The 20,038-nt window shown below is 44.2% G+C and overlaps 1 protein-coding gene across 3 annotated transcripts in view; it reads right to left on the minus strand.

Moving 5' to 3' along the window:
• GFRA1 (GDNF family receptor alpha 1) overlaps positions 1 to 20,038 on the minus strand; it is a 221,260-nt gene that overhangs the window by 17,923 nt on the left and 183,299 nt on the right. For all 3 annotated transcript variants that reach the window (XM_039465278.2, XM_010332664.3, XM_039465279.2), the window contains one exon: positions 16,325 to 16,506. In XM_039465278.2, the coding sequence (XP_039321212.1) occupies positions 16,325 to 16,506 (182 nt within the window). The remainder of the gene's footprint in view (positions 1 to 16,324; positions 16,507 to 20,038) is intronic.

Below are 20,038 nucleotides of genomic sequence, written 5' to 3' on the forward strand. Positions count from 1 at the left end.
AGATATATTCAACTTAATTTACACTGAAGCAATTATCCCTTTTTTGTGCTCCTATTTCAGTGATTTATGTAATATTTAGCAAATGATGTAAGCAAAAATACCAACTACGACCAGCACAAAAAGGCATGAGAACAAATATATCTGATGTTTGTTAAGGCTGCATCCCAACTGGAGAGAGTGAGGGGTACTTGTGGGCAGAAGGAGAGAAGCCCATTAGTGTGGCCCCCATGCAGTGGGTCTTGTGCATCAGCGAGTATGTTTGCAGGGGAAGGGACAGGTTGGCTTCTATGGTGAGCTGGCTAAATGAGTGTCAGTTAAGAGAACTTCTGCTACAATTTCACACTTGTTCCTGGACTGGCTTGATTGCTATGGTATGGTAAAAAGAGTAGAGGTTACAAGGTTCCTAGTCCTGGCTTTCCAACCATCATCCATGGTTTCAATAATCCCTACCCCACTGTCTAAATTGTAAGGTTGTGAAAATCTAATGTGATACTCTAGATGGAAGTCCTTTGAAAATTCAAGTGGCCGTGAACAATCTCTTAGCCTCTCTGTGGTTGATGGTCATTCTTGGATCGAGGCAAAGGTGGGGAAAATGCAAAACTTCATGCTAATTGGTCTTGTGAACACTGTATTGAAAAGAACTGGCTTATGATCATCTGTGATTCCTTGGATTTAAACATGAATGCAATGAAAGAGACAAAATCCAGTAAGATATATCAACAGTCCTCCATTAGCTAAGCATTCCCTCAGGCTTCCCTGTCAGTCTGCAGTGCACCATGAAAGGATGCCTGCAGCTTTGCACTTGTAATTTAACACTAATGGCAAGATGGCAAGGAGTGCTGTGTGCAGACTCTGTCTACAGCATGGAGCTTCACAGGGTGCCCTAGCTGGGCTTACTACTCCTTTTCATAACTTCACAGGATCACCTTACATCTTTTTTGCTTTTCCCCACGTTGGGGCAACCACAGGTTGCAGAAATACGTTAGAGAACTATTTGTTTTCATTCATGGTTAATTTGCTTGATTAGTAAAATATTCAGACAAGAAGCAATTATGAGCTGTATTTGGGAAAACTGTGTGCAATTAACAAGAAGATAATGACAGAAATGTGTGAAAAACGTTTTGGTTTGGGGTGAGGGCGGCTGTTTTGTATAGCGAACATTCAGCATTAACGGTATAAAGGCAACTAGGAGGGACGGCCCTAAAATGAAACATTTGTTTTCTCAGAATGTGCAGTTGGAAATGCAAATGTGCAAGAGCAACAGAAAAGATTCATTGTTGTCCCTGATGAGAAGTGCATGAAGCCTATCTCATCAGACACGCGTCCTCATCACCATCAGATAATATTTATTAAGCCTCTCATTCTCCTGTGCATTTATGTGCAGCTGAGTGCGGCCCCATAATGGCTCTGTGACTTATGCTGGTAACTAAGGTTTGATATAAAACACCACGGTTTGGAGATATAACGGACTGGGGGCTTTTGTTCATCCTCTGGTTTAGAAGATGGAGCATGGTTAGTGTTGCAAAAAAACAAGGCAAAAGCAAAAAACCTTTAAGAAAATTTTAAAAGTATGTGCTTTTAGTTAAACAGAGAAAAATATTCTAGAAAGCATAGGAAAACCATGTAGATAAATAATGATGACTGCAATCATTACTATCACAAATAGCCTTCACTGATGACGAACCCACCTGTCTTTTACCAAATGCACCCACTGGTCAAAACAACTTTCTGAGCAGTGCACTCCCTTTTTGTATGGGTTCGGAACAGGGGTTCTGAGAGGTATGACTTGCTCAAGTTTCCACAGCTGGAAGAGGCTGCACTGAGATCTGAACCCAGACACTCTGACTCTAAAAATCAATGCATAGCGACTCCATGCTAACTAGACACACTGCCTATTATCTCCCCTGTCTTACATCAACTCTCAGAAATAGCTCATTATCCTGCTGACAGAGCTGAGGAAGGTTCTGAGAGGTGCATTCATAAGCCTGGACTCACACAGCCAGCATGTTCAGAGACAGCTCAGGCAGCACAGAATCTAGAGTCTGCCTGAGCTGTCTCTCAGGAATACAGAGCCTATGGGTGTCCTCCCAAGCTTGACCCCAGAAACCAGGAGCAACTTCTGCAAATGCGCCTTGTGTAGGAAGTCACAGGCCAAGCCAGACCAGGTGGTTTCTGCTACTCCAGGACGCCAGTGGTGAGTGCCTCTGCCTGCAGCAGAGGGGCAGGCCGGGGACCGCCACTCTGGGGAAAACTCCCCAAATGTTGACTCAGTGCCCACTGTCTTGAGTTTCCTCTCGAGGCAGTCTCATTTTCTTGGGTTTAAAATATAGGGGCAAAGGGGAGGGATGCTCTTGGTTGAATTTTACCCAATAAGAGAACCAGGGCTGTTGGCTTCCACATAAGGGTGTTCCATGGTTCAAGAACCTGTTATTCACCAGAGCACAGTTGGCTAGAAGTTCTAAGGATAAAAGGTCAGTAGGGGATATAAGAAATCGGATTTATTTATAGTATGTGATCTAAGTGTGCTCAGAGATATTCTCATAGGTTACCCAGAACAAGAGAGCATATTTATAGCCAAGATGGTGCAGACGTCCTATTCCTTTTTATTAAGCAGGTTTATTACCCAGCAATTGGGTTAAGCAGTTGTCCAAGGGTTGAATTACTGTCCTTCTGATGGGCTGGCCTCACTGCCCTCTGGACCACAGGTGCAGGTGGGCTAATGGCTTTTCCCACAGTGCACTGAGGAGGATCTTATCTTCCCATCCCCACTCTAAGTCATTTTTTGCAAATAGTGGTTTAAAAAAAAGAGTGCTTAAGAGAAGAAGACATCATAAATGTGTGATCAAACAATTGGTCTATTTCTGCAAGGTCGCACACCTATATGATGCTCAAGTTCATTTCTCAGATGAATTTTGGGGTAAAGGTGCCACCTTTACCAGATCAGATGCCACCTCAGCACAGGCTCCCCCTATGTCATCATCAGCAAAGACCATCCAGGAGAATAAAATAATGATATCAATAGTCACTGTCCTGGAGGCTGAGTTACTGTGATGAAGGATTTTAATTTGTTTAATAATTACAACACTCCTAGGCAATAGCATTTATCATTCTCATATTGCAGATGATAAATCTAAGGACCAAAAAGATTAAGCTACTCTCCAGCTTTGCCCTCAGAAGGGTTTGATTTTTATTGTAGCAAGAGGCCTGGCCCTTCAGTATCTTCTCCTAAGTACAATAGCCTCCTTTTCTTAAAAAAGCAACTTTGCAAACTAACCACCCTGTACTTGGCCTACTGTGTGCATGATCACTTGTCAAGCATCGGTACAATCAATGAGGGATTTGGCTTGAGCCCTATTATCTTAAAGTGAGTGTCAGACTGGAGTTAAAGGATGATGGTATTGCCTCCACTTTCCACGGGACCACAAAATCATTAAGTGCTGTCCCTTACATAGTACTAACATAGTACTGGGGCACTATAACATAGCACTGGGGTGTTCTGGGGTGAGGAATAAGAGGAGACAACAGCTGAAGCCCAGAGCTAATGCCTGTCTGGGTAGCAAGAATGTCTTCCAGCTATGGGATCTTTGCTGCGCTGACTGAAACCTGCCAGAAGATACCCAAATGGCTGGCACAGACAGCCTTACATTGGCCTCAAGGAATGACAAATTTCCACAGAAACACCCTGGAGCAAAGCTGACAAAGACTGATGAGACAACTAGAGAACTGAATGAGAAACAAAAAAAGGAGGCCTGTGTTATTTCAGGGTGATAGAAGAAAGGGGCTCTTAGGTGCTGCAGGTGCCCTCTTCTCAAAGTATTTGCCAGGTGGAGAGTTCAAAATCACCCTGCCCTTGGTTCACATAAAGGTACCACTGCTTATAGCACAGAATGGTAATGGGCTGTGAACCCCAGGCCACCAGACTGCACCTCAGAGAGGAAACGGCCCAGCCACATGTGACTTCCATTGACCTTTTCCATTTCTGTGTAGCAGAAACAGGGCTCTGAGCCAGAGCTGTTTGGCTCAGTAACCACACTGCGTTCACGGGTCCTGGGACTTAATGCCCCATGGTGTGCTCCCTAAGCTACATGATAACTGTGTTTGTGTGCCTGGCCCAGGGCCACCTCTTTCACTGGCTTTTGTTGCCTGAAAACATACCCGTAGCAAATTCCAGAAATATAAATAACATGAACTCTAATTCCGATGACAACGAGACCGTGCCTTCTCCAGGATGCTATAATATATGACAACACTTTTATTACTCATAATGATAATATATAATGAAATTACCATGTAGGGCTCCCTTTCTGCCATTCACTTTATAGAATAGTAAACTATGAGTTATTTGGAGGCATTCATAAGAGACTTTGTAAGAGTTAGGAGCTGGGGTTCAGGCAGTGTGATCAAGAGGCCATCTGTAAAATGAAAATCTTCTCTGGAGAGAACCAATTTATCACCTGTTTAAGTTGGAGTTCACCTAGTGCTTGGAAAATAGGCTTATTCTAGCTATAGGAGATTAGGGATACAAGAGTTTTTAAAAAGAGAAAAATTCTAATTTAGAGATACCGCACTGTGTGTGCTTAATTGAGAGGGCATCTGGCTACATTGTTGTAGAGAAAAATAGATCCCATGACCTGCCTTTGTTGAAAAGGTGACATCTGGGTTCATTAAAGGTGTGCAATAGATTTTGATAAAAGCCATTTTTCTAAGTCATTAAATTGGTTTTTAGGAACTTTACACTCTCCTTCATTTGAACAATTATTAAACTATAAAATAGAATTGCACAATTGCTAAAACCGTAATCTGAAATTTTACAGCCAGCTATAAAATGCTGTATTATTAAACTATACTGAAGATGCTCAAGCCCATTACAACTTTTAAAATGAATTATAAAACCCTTTACTGCTGATAAAATAATCTTAAATTACAGTATTATGTATTCTAACAATATGTTGAACCAAAGTTTGCTACAATGCAAACATGCCAATCACAAAGAAATCATTTTTTGAATTAAGTTTGCAGAAACTGGCAATCTGATAACAGCTGCTTCAGCAACACAGCCTAGCACCTGATGTCTGCAGGCTGGGTGGGACAGCTTGTCCTCCATGGGAGGTGCCTTTTGCCAAGTCGGTGCAATCACAGGACTCAGAGTCAGCCTCCTATGTTAATGTCTGCCCAAGGGACACTTAGTAGGGCCCCATGGATTAAGAAAAGGCTTGGGGTAACAGCACTGTTTTCCCTTAACGTCTCCCCATGAGTAAGGTGTTTAAAATGCAAAATGCTTAGTTACTGAGTAGCTGCCACTTACATGTATGACATCTATGATGTAGTGTGCCACACATACATACCTATCATGAGGACTGGCCCCCAAGATTTAATTCCTATTTTTTGTACCAGTTATACCCTGAACATGTCCATTTCCAATTGAGTTGAATATACAATTGAAAATGTAGTTCAGTATGCTGGCTCGTATGGCAGCCTTAACAGAGTAACACCCAATTTTGAGCTCTGAATTCAAGTACTTTCTTGGCTGAAGGGCTTTGAAAATGCTCTATAAGCAGTTATTATAAAAGGTGTTTTTACAACAGCCTCTTTCCTCCTAAGGCTGGCATGGGTGGATTCTGGGATGCAGCTTCCCCCTTAAGCTCCTCTGATAGTAGTTGGAGCCCAGAATATGAAGTCCTAGGAGGTCACTGGTAGCCTGTCCACACTGGGAGTAGCAGATTCACCACACAGGGCCTGAAACAACTTGGCAGCCTGGTCCAGAGTTCTGCAATGAAGCTTCCAGGAGGGCCCAGAAGAAAGTAGTGTGGGTGGGAGGCCCTGAAGCTTCATACTTCTGCTAAGGGAAGACTCCCCAACAGCTCATTCCTCCCAGAGTGGAGAAATAAACTCAGCCAGAGCAACAGACCATTACACAGAGAAAACACTGGATATAGCCAAGGTTTGGATTTTTTCTATGTGACAAAAACAACAGTGGGTGCTAGAAATCAGTCTGTATCACACAGAGATTATGAAAACGTCACAAAGATCATAAACCAAACACCACAAATAACAGGCAGCCCCAAGACCATTCTCTTAGATAAAAGGCCCAGGCAATGGTAACCACGTTGCCACAGTCATTTAGATTCCATGCCTGTGCTAAGGGATCAGTGTTAACACGTTTGGTGCTAGTTTTCTAATCCCATTCAATCCCTCTCCTCCTCAAGCTCCTCCATCCTCAAAGCCATGTGTGAGAAACCTGACCATGGTTTGGCACAACACTTCTATCCACTATGGTTGTTGGGCAAAAGTCTCCTTTGAGATGTTCCCTGCATGGTAATCATCCAGGGCACTGGATGTTTAAAAACACCAGAAGGTGATGGTGTGAGGATGAGATGCCAGAGCTCTTTCTCTCCCTCATGTGAAGATACAGCAGGAAGGCGGCCATCTGCAACCTGGAAGATAGACCTCACTGGGAACTCAATCTGCCCACACCTTGCTCTTGAACTTTCCAGCCTCCAGAGCTATGAGAAATAAATTTCTGTTGATTAAGCCACCCAGTTGACAGTATTTTGTTACGACAGCCCAAATGGACTGATAAATCGCAACCACAGCTTCCTTTCCTTGTCCCTGCCTGCACTACCTAGGAAAGATTCCGTCCAATGCACCAGTTTACACTTATATCTCCTGATGCTTCTTGCCATGTAAGGAGGAAGAAACATGAGGATTCTCAAACACCCCCATTTTCCTTTTTAGTATAAAGGAAAAGGGGTTCTCTGAGGCACCCTTCACTTCGGGCAGTGATTGTCAAGCAGGTGTACTTCTGTCCCCTGAAGACATTGGCAATGTTGAAAGGACATTTTGGGCTGTCATAGTTGAGGAAAGACACAACTGGCATTTGGAAGGTAGTGTCCAGGGATGCTGCTAAATAATACCCTACAATGCACAGGACAGCCCCCTGCAACAATTATCCCGACCAAAATGTCACTAGTGCCAACGTCGAGGAAGCCTGGTGTCGAGGAAGCCTGGCCTCGAGGAACCATTCAACTCATAGCCAAGAGGTGACTAAACAATCCTCCTCACTGAAACTGACAGGGTTACATAGGGCGTGCAGCCCACCTTCAGCAAAGAATACCAGGGGAAGAAAGTGACTTCCCATGGAGAAGCATCTATCTTCAAACTCCATTTCAAAACCCTCACTCTAACAAGGCCTCGTCGTTTGTCTTATCCATAACAAGTTCCACTTCACAGGCACAGAGCTCCACAGGCCACAAAGACCAGAAAGCCCGCTGGAAAACGGGCCCCATAAAGTAGTGCCTCCTGAGTCTCATTATTCAACCTGCTCCTTCAGGGCACTTCTCTGATCCTGAAGGCAGGTCAAAGGGGGCCAGTGATATCCAAGTGCTGGGCCAAAAGCTCCCTGAAACTTACAACTAATAAAAACTTGCACAGTACCATCATCTTTGAGCTGGGCACCATTGTAAGCATGCTTTACATGCAGAAACACATTTAATCCACAAACATTCCAGGAAGCTCTTCTGCCATCTCCATGTTAAAGATGAGGAAACTGGGGCAGAAAAGATAATTTGCCCAAAGTTTAATGGCTAGTAAGTGTAGAGTGCAGAATTTCAACCCCAACTTCCTTAAGAGAAGTTTCACAGTGCTACAAATTGGGTTTAGTGTATACTGCTTGGGTGACGGGTGTGCCAAAATCTCACAAATCACCAGTAAAGAATTTGCTCATGTAAACCAAATACAACCTGTTTCCCAAAAACCTATGGAAATAAAATTTTTAAAAATAAAAGAAGGAGCTTCACATTGCATCTCTAGAATTAAAATTATATTTTAAAACAACCAACCAAGTCTGATGAGGCATTGTTGTGTAATTAAGAATTTGACTGGCTTTTGTCTTTGGTTCCTAAGTGATAACTTCTAAATCCTTGGAATTTTTCCAGTGCTAAGGAGTGTCTTTGTTATTCATGAGTTCTTCGGATCACACCTGAGTGGCTCAGTAATGGGATGACTCAAGATTAGGTCAGGTTACCACAAAGACCAACCATGGGTCACAGGGTTGGGACTCTGAGCCACAGTAGGTCAATCTGACCTCCTGATCCCCACAGTGTGGGGAGGAAGGCTGAAAACTGCCAATCATGTGGTCAATGAATCAATCCTGTCTACCTAATAAAACCCAAACAAAACTTTGGAGACAGCTCCTGGAGCCTCCTGGGCAGTAAATACATTGATGCAGCAAGAAGGTGACATGCCATAATCTGGAGGGAGAAGGCAGAGTAGCTCTCCACTGGAGAACCTCCAAGACCTTGCCCTAGGTATCTCTTCATCTCGCTGGTTCTGATTTGTACCCTGATAATAAAGCTGTAATCCTAAATCTTGCAGCACTTTCCAGATTTCTGTGAATCATCCTAGTGAGATGAACTTGAGAGGGCCATGGGAACCCCTGAATTTGTAACTAGTTGGTCAGAAGTGCAGGTGGCCTGGGAACCCCAAAGTGTGGCGGGCATCTGAAGTAAGGGCTGTCTTGTTGGGAACCATGCCCGTAACCTGCGGAGTCTGATACTAACCCTGAGCAGTTAGCTAGGAATTGAGTTGTACTGCAGTCTACCAGTTGGTGTCAGAATAGGCATCATTACTTTTCTCTATGCTCATTTGTGAACCAATCTGACACTTCAGTCTGCCAGATGTTCAACAAGAATTTAGGGACTGATTTAATCTATAGTGATGAATAATGTTACCCAGAAACACAATGTTTCCCAGAAATACAATGTTTAAAGGGCTCTGGTTTTGGTAATACAGTGTAGCCATTTATAGTGGGGGGGTGGTGGGGAGGAATGCTGCTTTGCTCTTACTCTTCTCCTGATCACAGCTCTCTGTGCCTCAGGTCTCTCGTCTGAAAAATGGGAATGATAATAGAACTGACCTTCTTAGGTTACTGTGAGGATTCCTCTGGGGAGGCACTGCGTATGCATTTGTTTTATTAATGCCTGGCTAGAAAAAGCTGGGATGACCTGTTATCAAAGCAAATTGTTCTGAGATCTGTCACAGGATTCGATGGATTATAAGGTTTTCCAAAGTGGGACTTGGGCACTACTGGTGATACAGGACATGATTTTAGGTAGCATGCAAACTATTTAATGGTTTTAATTTTAATATTTATATATTGGATTTTAACATAGAGAAAGCACATTGAACTCATGCTTTCACATGTTAGAACAGCTTCAGATGAGTCTCAAAGGCAGCAGCATGCATATAAATAAGTATAGCTCGTAACTGAATTTAAAGGTAAAGATTAAGCAAATAATAGGATCAGTGGAGTGCAGACATGGCAAAGACTGCTAAGTCCTGGGCTTTGAGGCGAAGAGGCAGGACTACTCAAATCCTGTCTTTTCTGCAACCAAGAATGTTTCCTATTAACAACTACGTCACCTCTTCCCAATGTCTCCCCTGGTTAAAGAGATGTGGCAGGGCCGCTGGCAGCTAGTCCCACTCTGGTCACCAGGCTGGACCAAGATCTGACTAGAGTGGCAGCTCCAAGAAGCAGATTACTCAGATGAAGCTCCCAGGAGTCCCGCAGAGAGATGGAATTTGGATCAGTTCTAATCCCTCAAGACCTAGTCCGTGTTTGACTAATTTTGGTTTCCCTTCCTTCTTGGCCTGGCATCCAAAGATCATTCTCCCCCTTCCCCTCCTCCCTGGGACTTTCTACCAAGACCACATCTTACAACTGGCAGGGTATCATTCAGTTCAAACCCTTCTTATTAATTAAGAAAGCACAATCTAAAGAGTTCCATCTTTCTTCCTCCGTGGCCCCCAGCTCCTGAGAGCAGCTCTTCCTTTCCAGCCCCAGCGTCCTGTGTTAAAATCCCTAAGGCATCTCACCAACCATGCCAGCAGTGGATGCTGCTTCCCCCAGTGCCAAGGGTCTGCCCCTTCTTGTCCCTGGCTCTTTACACACTTGCATTGTTCTTTAGCCTCACAAAAAACCAAGAGCTCAGTGATGTTTTGCAGCAGGGATTCAGGATAAAAACCACAAGATAGTCACGGAGCCACAGGAAGTAAGCCAGGATTCTCACTCAGAGCCAACTAACTCCAAAGCTCAAGCTTTTCCCAGAAAACCAATTCTTAGGCTGTCAACCACACGTGAAAAAGAAAGTGCTGAGAAAATGTTCTCAAGGTGGCTCCACCCAACTTTCCACAGTCGGGTAAGGAAAGGGGGTGAAGCTCCTTCCCGGAGCCAGGAGTCTGGTGTGGAAATAAGCCCCTCTCCTTCCTCACTTCTATCTTCCCAGGCCTGCCCTCCTCCTGGTCTATCACCCTGTGCAAAATCCCAGCACCCTGGACTGGCTCTCAAGCACCTCGTCTCTGGTGGAAGATTAACGGGCCGCCAAAGCACCCCATTGCTCTGCTAGCATAAATTGCAAGAAAAACATTTAGAATATTGATTAAGTGCTCCATGCTAGAAGATTGAAATTTACCTCCTGTATTTCCAGGATTAGCTGACATAATGGGGTCAGTCTGCTGGCACAAATGATTTACAGAACACCCATTGGCAGCTTTCCTTTTAAAACTCGACACTTAAAATTTTCACTTGGTCACAGCCAGTAGAGTCCTGGGTATTTGGTAGGTTTGGATAATTACCTTCCCATTGCATCTAGACTTTGGGGGTTTGCCCCCATGAAGAAGAGTTTTGAAATCATTTCTGGTCTGGTCTGGCCCCATCCGGAACAAATGGACTTTGGATCTGAGGAGGTACTGGGGCCATGGGGAGAGGATTGAGTGGGACATCTAAATATAGATTATTTTCAATATTCTAATACAGAATGGATAGGAGTTAAACAGATTAGGTCCGCCCTCCATCCCTCCTGCCACTCTGCAAACATTAGGCTGCATCCTACAAGTGCCTGTTTTCTAAGCCTGACATGACTCCGGGGAGAGGAAATGTGCTGAGGCTTTGCTGGGAGGCTGGGGGCCTAGGCTGAAATCCAGTGAATGTGGCAGGTTCTCTGCTCCAGACAGATGTCCACCTAAAGGCCTCTGCCCCACCCCACTCAAAGAGTGGCTCACAGTGTCTCTACTGTGAATCCCTTGGGGCTAGCATGGTCTGAGGGCCAGATAAGACCAGGCACCAACTGGTGGTGTGATGGGGGCAGATCGACTGCCTTCTGCATTGTTGATTTTAACAAGAAGCATGTTTTCAAAGGTTATCCACATGGACCCTTGATCTCTTTCATGACTGAGAAAGCTGCTTTGCGTTCCTTTCTAGAAGACTGTTTTAAAAGTCCCACCAGAATGAGCTCCGTCACGCTAGTCTTCCACATCTCACCCACAGCTGTATATTATGTGATACACACACACACACACACACACACACACACACACACACACACACAATAATCCCTGACGTTGAATATGGTTTGTGCCGTTTACTGAAGGCCCTGGCAACTGCCCACATCTATCCTGCACCTACCCTGTGTACCCCATGGTCTGTCACAGCATTTCCAGGGGCAAGGGGCTGAAGAGAAGCAGAGGCAATGAAACCTTCTCAGGAGGCCTGAGTCCCAAGGCTGGAGCTCCCAATCTTGGTTACTCTATTTGACCACAGCAACCAGACATCAACAAACACCTCATTAAGATGTCTTCACTGTAAGCTACCAGTTAAGCAGTGTACAGTGATGCAAAATAGAAAATTTTTCTAATGCTCTAAAGATATTTACTTTAAGTAAGTGACACGCACACACAGTCCATTTGATCTAAATATCCTGAGCTTTCTCCAGCTACCAGACCATTCTGAGAGTGCACGGAATATGAAGTAATTGGTAGGATTATCAATGTTTCTTTGTTTTCCATGTGAGCATTTTGAACAAGTTGAAGGTACAGGCCAACAATAGCACAGCCTGTGTCATGCTTGTCACTAATATGACTGCCAATTAATTCTGACATGGGAGCTTGGCGGGTTACCCAAAACCCGGTATTTTATCACCTCAGGGGGTTAGCACTTGGACGTTTCTGTAACATTTTATACTAATCAATCCACTTGCCTTTTTTAAAGCAAAGCCTTTCATAGGAACATTGATGAGTCCTATATTCACCATATCCATCGTCACCTATTTTCCCCAAGCAGAACTGCATTTGGTTTGTTGATAATTACACTTTGGAGCAGACTTTGGAAAATGTTTATTCGTGTTTCTTCCCTTCCAAGGGGGAAATCTATCTCAAATGTTAAGACTAAAACTCAAGTCCCCAAGAGTTTTCTCATATTATTGTATATTTAAAAATATTACAAGAGGGCGCTTCTCAAGGGAAGTGAACTTTAGAGCTGCCAAAGATAGTTGACTTTCTCTGAATCTGTTACCAATGGATCCCAAGCTGGTTAAAGTCAGTTCTATTCTGAGTAATGACACATGTGGCTGGGACAAACGCCATTCTAAGATATTTCTAGGACCCCCTCCCCACTCCCCGGCAAATGGTAATTCATCTGGAGACAGCCAGGCAGGCAAAGGAGGGACAGATGGGGAGAATGAGTCTCTTGGGAGTCCTCCGCCTGGGCAAGAGTCCTAAATCAGCTGGAGGGACCACGTTCTTGGGATGAAGGCCCTTCACTCATCATTCTCTCATCCCCCTGATCCTCTAGCCTCAGACGATCCTTTCAACCATTCTTCATAGAGATCACCCTAGAAAATCAGCAAGCTGCAAAAATGTTACTGGAAAACTTTCAGTCCTTCCTCTACTCAGTGCTGTCTCCTGGAATTGAGGCATGAAGAAAGAAACCCAGTCTGAAGTGGGAGCTCTGCATCTGTTCCCCTCATTTGCATCAGTGAACCTCAGGAGGAACTAGGACATGAGGTTCTCTTGAAACCAGATTCTCCTTTCTTGTTCTTTCCTTCTTCCTCACTGTCTATTCTTAATCCAGAGAAAGAGTCCCATTTGTCCAAGGGTCATGGAACAAGGCAACAGTGCCCTGGCCTCAAAGTTAGAAATCCTAGCCCACTAGAGAATTACTGTGTGATTCTAGGTAAGTCACAAGCCTCTCCCTGCCTCAGTTGCCCGATTTATAAAAGGCAAGAATGCCTGCCACACCTGACTCATGGGACTGCCATGAGGAGTGCAGAGGGCGAAGCACACAGAAGGTTTTGAAACATAAACTACACACTTGTTAGTGTAACCTCCCACTAATGTTTCCTAGCACATACCCAATACCCTGCCCCCAAGGAAGCACAGCACCACCTTCCATCTGTTGTAAAGGGACCAAGTGGTCACTGACTTGGAATCAGACATCACATCACATGTGACATTCATAAAGCACCATTCTGGAACATTCACTCTGCCCTACTTAATCCTCTCAACTCCAGTAGCTAAGCCATACATGTGCTTTGCAGATGAGGAAGCCCAGGCTCAGAGAGGTTAGCTGGCTCACAGAGGCTACCATTACCGGTGAGGGCAAGAGCAGGGTCTGACATGGGCTTGGCTGCCTTCCCTGCCCTTACCCCTTATTCTCTTACTCATGTGTGCAAAAGGGGATTCATGCAAGACATCATCTTAGGAGTCAAAGTGAGGTTCCACGGAACCCTAAGTACTCCCTGGGAGAGAAATGCTGTTTAGCTCCAGGGTATGTGGAGACTGTGTATCACAGGGAAGAGAGGTGTAGCCATAGCCACCCCTCATTCCTCGACGGCCCCACACTTTCATGCTTCCCTCTACGAAGGAGTTAAATGGCAGCCCAGAGAGAAACATCATGCTTTAGTTTTACTTTTTGTTTTCTGTTTTTGTTTTGAGACAGAGTCTTGCTCTGTCGCACAGGCTGGAGTGCCACGGCAGGATTTCAGCTCACCACAACCTCCATCTCCAGGGTCCAAGGGATTCTCATACCTCAGCCACCTGAGTAGCTGAGATTACAGGCATGCACCACCACGCCCAGCTAATTTTTGTACTTTTAGTACAGACAGGGTTTTACCATGTTGGCCAAGCTTGTCATGAACTCCCAATTTTACTTTTGTCCTTCTGTTTAGAAAGCAGAGTTGGCTATCACTAACAGGAAAGGAAAGACATGGTTTCTGGGGGATAGAGCTCCTGTGTTCCCTGAGTTGCCAGGGCAACCCTGAGGCAGTACAGATCTTCCTTGCGGAGAAAGGTGTTCGGACAGATCTGTGTTGAGGGAAAAGCTTTGGCTGTCAGTGTGACCAAGCCACATACTGTACTGTACCACAAGGAGACCAAGTCAGGAGCTAAGATCTGGGGGGAAGCAGAGAACACCTCCTGTGGCTGACAGGACCCTCACCTATCATGGGGGAAACTCCAACCTCATGGAGTTTCCAATGGTGACTATTCTGAGATTTTGCCCATTAACTTCCAAAAATGTTGACAAGTTGCATCTTGCCCACTATTTTAAGTTTACTGACAAGGGAACCTTTGTTTTTGAATGCTCGTTTCCACAAAGTTTCTAAAACAGAGAAGGGATTTAATCAACAGGCTGAACACTGAAGGCTGCCTCTGCAGTCACCCTCTGTGCACAGAGACATGGGCAGAAAAGAAGCTGGTTTTGTTGTAGCCAGAGCTTGCCTTTTCTTTCCAGAAACCACCACTGGCCTCCCGTGACCACCTTATGATAATAGGATCCTCCCCCTCATCTGGCTACTTGTCTTCACTGATACCAGAATCTGAATGGGCCCCAAAAGCATGGAAAGCTGACCTAGGAGAAAGCAGAGTATGGAGCACCTTCTTGAGATGGAGAAGAGACCCTATTCTCTGCCTGGCTCTAGGCCTGCCTTCAACTCGCTGTAGGACTCAAATATATCACTTCCCTGCTCTGAAACTCAGGGCCTCACTACAGACGATGGAGCAGTTCCATGCCATAGTATTTCCCAAAGCTCCTCCCAGTTCTGGCTTTATCTGCACAGTGCTTTGGAGGGAGTAGAAGTATGAATAATATCTGGTTGACCTTAGAATGTGTGGTTTCCTTATTGGGCTCTCCTTAGTGTTTTGTGTATGAGAGTGTCTCTGAGACTATATGTCTGGGGTGGAGAACCAGAAGAACAGAGGACAGAGACCCAAGCTCAGATGAATGGCATGGAAGACATCCAAGATGCAGAGAGATCTCGAGATACCAAGCAACTCAAAACATGTTTCTGACACTTTCTAGGGAATAAAGTGGGTTGTGGGTCAAGGTGGTATTGGCAAAAGAGGGCATCTTATGAGAATAATAGCAAGGTTGACCCCTGATGGGGACCAGGGGCCTAACTGTGCTCCAGTGATGAGCATGAGGTGACAGCGTGGTGCTTGGCACATACACCACCTAACATCCCCTTCTCCAGCACAGCAGGAGGCAGAAGTCACCATGTGGTCACCATGACCTCTAAAACACAGGGAAAATCATGGAAAGAATGAGGTTCCTGGATTCCTAGTGCTGGCTCTGTGATCCATTAGCTCTGCAGACTTGAGCAAGAGTGATTCCCTCTCTGAGCCCTTGTGTCCTCAAACAAAAGAAGCTACAGTACTAGAGTGATAGCATCTCTCCTGCAGCCGTCAGGAGGATAACACCCAAAGGGGTAAAGAATGTGAGGGTACCCTGTGAACATACAAATAAAATGTCCTGCCAAATAGCTGAGTACTCATTACTATGAAAAAACAATAAAGAGGCAGGATCAACACTCTGCTTTTGACTGAAGGCAGGCAATCACCACTTGTATCTTGCTGTGTTTCTGCCCTCACAGACCTGGATTAACCACAAAGAATGTTCTTAACCATTCTCACTGGACCGTATCCACATGCGGGAGTTTGCAGGGCAGCCTGCGCCTCCTCACTGCTCCTCCCACTGCCAAAGAACACTTGCTTTTGCTTCTGAAGAACCACCACATCAAGCACTCCACATGGGAGTTAACCGCATCTCTGTCTCTGGTTTACCTTTAGAGACAGTTAAACACTCCACGTCGTGTGATGATGACAAACTCAAGAGCTCCTTTCTTTTCATTATGCTGCTGCTTTGTAGCAAACACAGAACCAGCATAATAAATATGTAAACAAGCCAACTTGACAACCCCACGCACAAAAACTTCACAGATGCAACTCTCCCCAGAGCCCTCATTTTACAGGCGAAGAAAGTAAGGCCAGATACAAGCCATACTCCCAGTAAATGAGAGTTGGTTCCATAGTCTGACTTTTTCTCCACTATATGACATGTCACAATATTCATTGCTTGTGTTTAAAATGCAGTTTTAAGACTCAAACCTGAGCAGCATTCATCATCTATCTCTGAATACATTTCAGAAAGTGAGTCTGCCTGTGATCCTCCCTCTGGGAAGGGAGCCCCAACAAGGAATCTGGACGCAGTTCTTACCTGTAAATTTGCACATGGTGGTAAAAGATGAGTGGGAATTTCATTCTCAGACCCTGCTGGCCCCAGTGGCTTGTTCTTGACCCGGAAGGCAGTGGTGGTAGTGGCAGTGGTGGTCTGTACTGGGAGGGCTGGCTGCCACACGGTCACATCAGAGCCATTGCCAAAGGCTTGAATTGCATTTTCTGCAGTAAAACAGGAGGAAATCCAATTTCAAAGTCAAGCAGCAAATGTAACAGACAGGATATACACAGCCAGAGAGGCACACTAGAAATTCTGATTATAGCATTGGACTTCTCTGAACAAAACCCATCTATCCATTTGCCCTATACATGCTGAAAGCCAGTCTTTAGGGTCAGGTGCTCAAAAATCAATTCAGTCATTAAACTCTGAGCTGGACACTTAGCGATGCTCAGAACACAACAACTATTTGTTGTGTTCCTATTTATGTGCCAGGTGCTGAGCAAGATCCTTGCCCTGAAATACTCATCAGTCAAGCCCTTTGAAACCCAGCCTCAGCCCTGTTACTTGGGATCATAACTGTCCCATTTTCCAAGAAAATTCTTGTGCTCTGTCAATATTCTTTATTAAAAGCAAACTAATTAGTGCTTTAAAAAATCCTAATCATAAGATTTAGGCAATTCAATGGCATTCCCATTAATATGGCAGGCAAAATGCAATCTGTTCCTTAAAAAGAAAAAAAAAATCTAACTCCAATCTAAATAACTAGTGAAAATTTAAGCTTATTTTTTCCCTTTCTGCTCCAGTCTTCCAAACAAAATCTACATAATTAGGTAGGAGCAGCCCTTCTTAAGTGAAAAGTTTAAAATGTAAAACTTTAAAATCTTATTACAATTTCATAGGATTAGATTGTTTTTATGGCAAGAGTAAATTGGTTGTGTTGTTTCCCTCCCCAAAATGAATAAAAAACAGTTTCTAATCAGGTCTTCAGGGATTTGGCCTGGATTTAGGATTTTTTTTTATTTCATATTCATTGTATAAAAAAAACCAAACTCCTGCATTTGGGACCTGAATGTGCAAATTGTTAATATATGACTCTTAGTTGGCATTTTTCAATATACAAGACAGAATAATTTAAGGCTAATCTTCCTCTTAGAAGTGACATTTTGTTCTAAAAGTGTTATCCTTTAAGTTCAGCAAATTCGAAGCTTGTTTTCTGCACCTTTACATTTTCTGGGGCTGTAAGAAACAGCTTCAAATTAATCTAAATGCTTTTTATGCTCCCAGCTATATTCCATGGCTTAACTGGAGAGTGTGAGGCAGAGAAAGAGGTGCACAGTGACCAGTTCCCTTAAATGCCCAGAACCACCACCACCGCTACGCTTGCTTTTGCTTAAAACATGAAGATTCAAGAGACTCAGTTTCTTGCAACTACCTGTGCTTTCCCAGTATGTTTGCCTTGCCACAGCAGTGGTTCAGTTGTTCAATTGCTCATTCATTCAAATGTTAATATAATATCTACTAAGTGCCAGGCACTGAACTATGCATAGGGCACGTAGTAGTGAACAACAACAGCAACAAAAGATAAAAGTTCATGCTTCATGCAAGTCACATTCTGGTTTTGCAGGTAAATAAGTGAAATATATAATAGGTTAAGTAGTGAGCAATGGTTGGAGAAAATGAAGTGAGGGAGCACCAGAAGCACTGAGTGGGGAGAGGAGTTGGTACCTAGAAAAACTGATCTAGGAAGGCCCTCCTGGTGAAGGTGTCATCTGAATAAAGACATGAGTGAAGGCCACTGATATCTAACCTCACCACCATCCCATTTCTCTTCGCCGTACATCCGTCATGCACGTGGCTTGAAACAACTGTTTCTTCTTTCAAACAGTTATTTAGAAATAAACAATTGGCTAGAGTTGCGTTCATGATTGAGGAGTCTGGGAGAGGTTTGGCTTAATCTTAAGGGAGCAGAATTAAGTTTCTACATTTGGGTTGGGATCTACAAATTGCAATTCCTTCTAGTTGCAAGAGATTGAACTGATGGCCCTGAGTCTTTGGGGCTCTGTGTCCCATCTAGTCACAGTGGAAATGGAATGACTGCGAAAAATTCTGGTTGGCTTTGGCCCCTCATGCAGACCAAGTGCATTTATTTTTATTGAAGAGTCATTACCAATGAGATACCCAGATGACTCTCTCCTTCACCAAAAACGTTATAAGGCAGGGACAACTTTAATTTCTCTGTGACGGAGAAGTTGTCCAGCCAGTATGAGAAAAATCTTTTCTTAACACTGACTTTCCTCCATTGTCATTGCTTTATCTTAGTTAAAACTTGCATTCTGCCAGAAGACTGCAGGATGTGAAAAAGAGGAAACACACACACACATACACACACACACACACACACACACTCGGTCAAGACCAAACAAAAGGTCCAAGTTGTGATTCCTTGATATGCCCCAATATCTTAGTGAATGTCTCCATACTTGAAACTACTTTCTTGGGGGTGAATTTCACTTAAGAATCCAAAAGCTTGTTTTATTTTTAACAGGACCAAACCAATTGATGACAGCCACATTATCTGAAGTGCCTAGTAAGCAAATGACTTAGATTTTTCCTTTCAACAAAGGAAATGATGAGGAAATTTTAGAGTAATCCTCAAAAGCTTTTGCATATGTGTGTGCATAGTAAATTATTAGCTGCCAGCCAGGCATCATGGAGAAATTGCCACTTGAAGACAGGACTCTCAGAGGGGTGGGTGGCTAAGCCTTGATTCCTAGAAACTTAGTCCACCCCTCACATCAGGAAGTCAGACTGACCTGGTTCCTGAACTTCAGGCCTATTTTCTCATCCCACAGGCCCTTCAACATCAGGGTGAACAAAGCCCTGAGGACAGAGGGGGCTGCAAAAGGATTTGCACTTCAGATCCTAACTCTGGCGTGCATGGCCTGTGTGAATTACCAGGCTTTACTCAGCTGTATGGCAGGATAAAACCACCTATGTCTATAAGGATTCTCGTGAAGATTATCGTCAATGAGAATGTACATTTTACACTTGCTGCAGAGTGAGTTTGAACACACAGAAGATACCCAATAAATGGCGGGTGTTACAAGAGTGGGTTGAAATTTTCAAGTATCTCAGCTGCATCGTCACCTAGGGAGTGCGCATCTGTGTGGATATACATGAGTCCTGGTACTGTGCTTTTGGAGTCTGATGAATGCCCATTGTTCACATCCGTCCATGTCTCTCTATCCCTGTCCCTTTGGGAAACATGTTTCCAAACTGCCTAAAGGACACTGCAATAAGAACTGATTCTGCTTCCAAGCAGGAGCCCCCCTCCCTCTTCCCCAGCGTTTATCTTGCCTCCAGAGATAACGGGCATCCCAAGCCTCCTGCCTGCATCGCCAGTTTATACCACTCAAGAATTGTTGCTTCTCTTCTGAGCCAGCCCAGAGCATCCAAGGGGCTATTGATGTTAACATTCTAATTTTTCTCAGAGAGTCCTTGGAGGCCTATCCCCATCTAATTTGTCTGAGCTTCTCGCATTGTATATTCCGCCCAGGTTTCAAGAACCTTTGGAACAGACTGTCCGCTGGCTGCCAAGATCAAAATTTGATCTGAGGGTAGAGGTGTTCTTTCCCACATAATGTACCCTCAGTTATTTGAGTCTCTTACTCTCTCAGGCCTTTGGATTCACAGTCCTGGCAGCACCCAGTTCATCACTTGTTGGGTTCCCTGCTGCATTACATGGGTGGCCAC

This window comes from Saimiri boliviensis, chromosome 12, assembly GCF_048565385.1.
Source record: "Saimiri boliviensis isolate mSaiBol1 chromosome 12, mSaiBol1.pri, whole genome shotgun sequence".
NCBI classification, from domain to species: Eukaryota; Metazoa; Chordata; class Mammalia; order Primates; family Cebidae; genus Saimiri; species Saimiri boliviensis.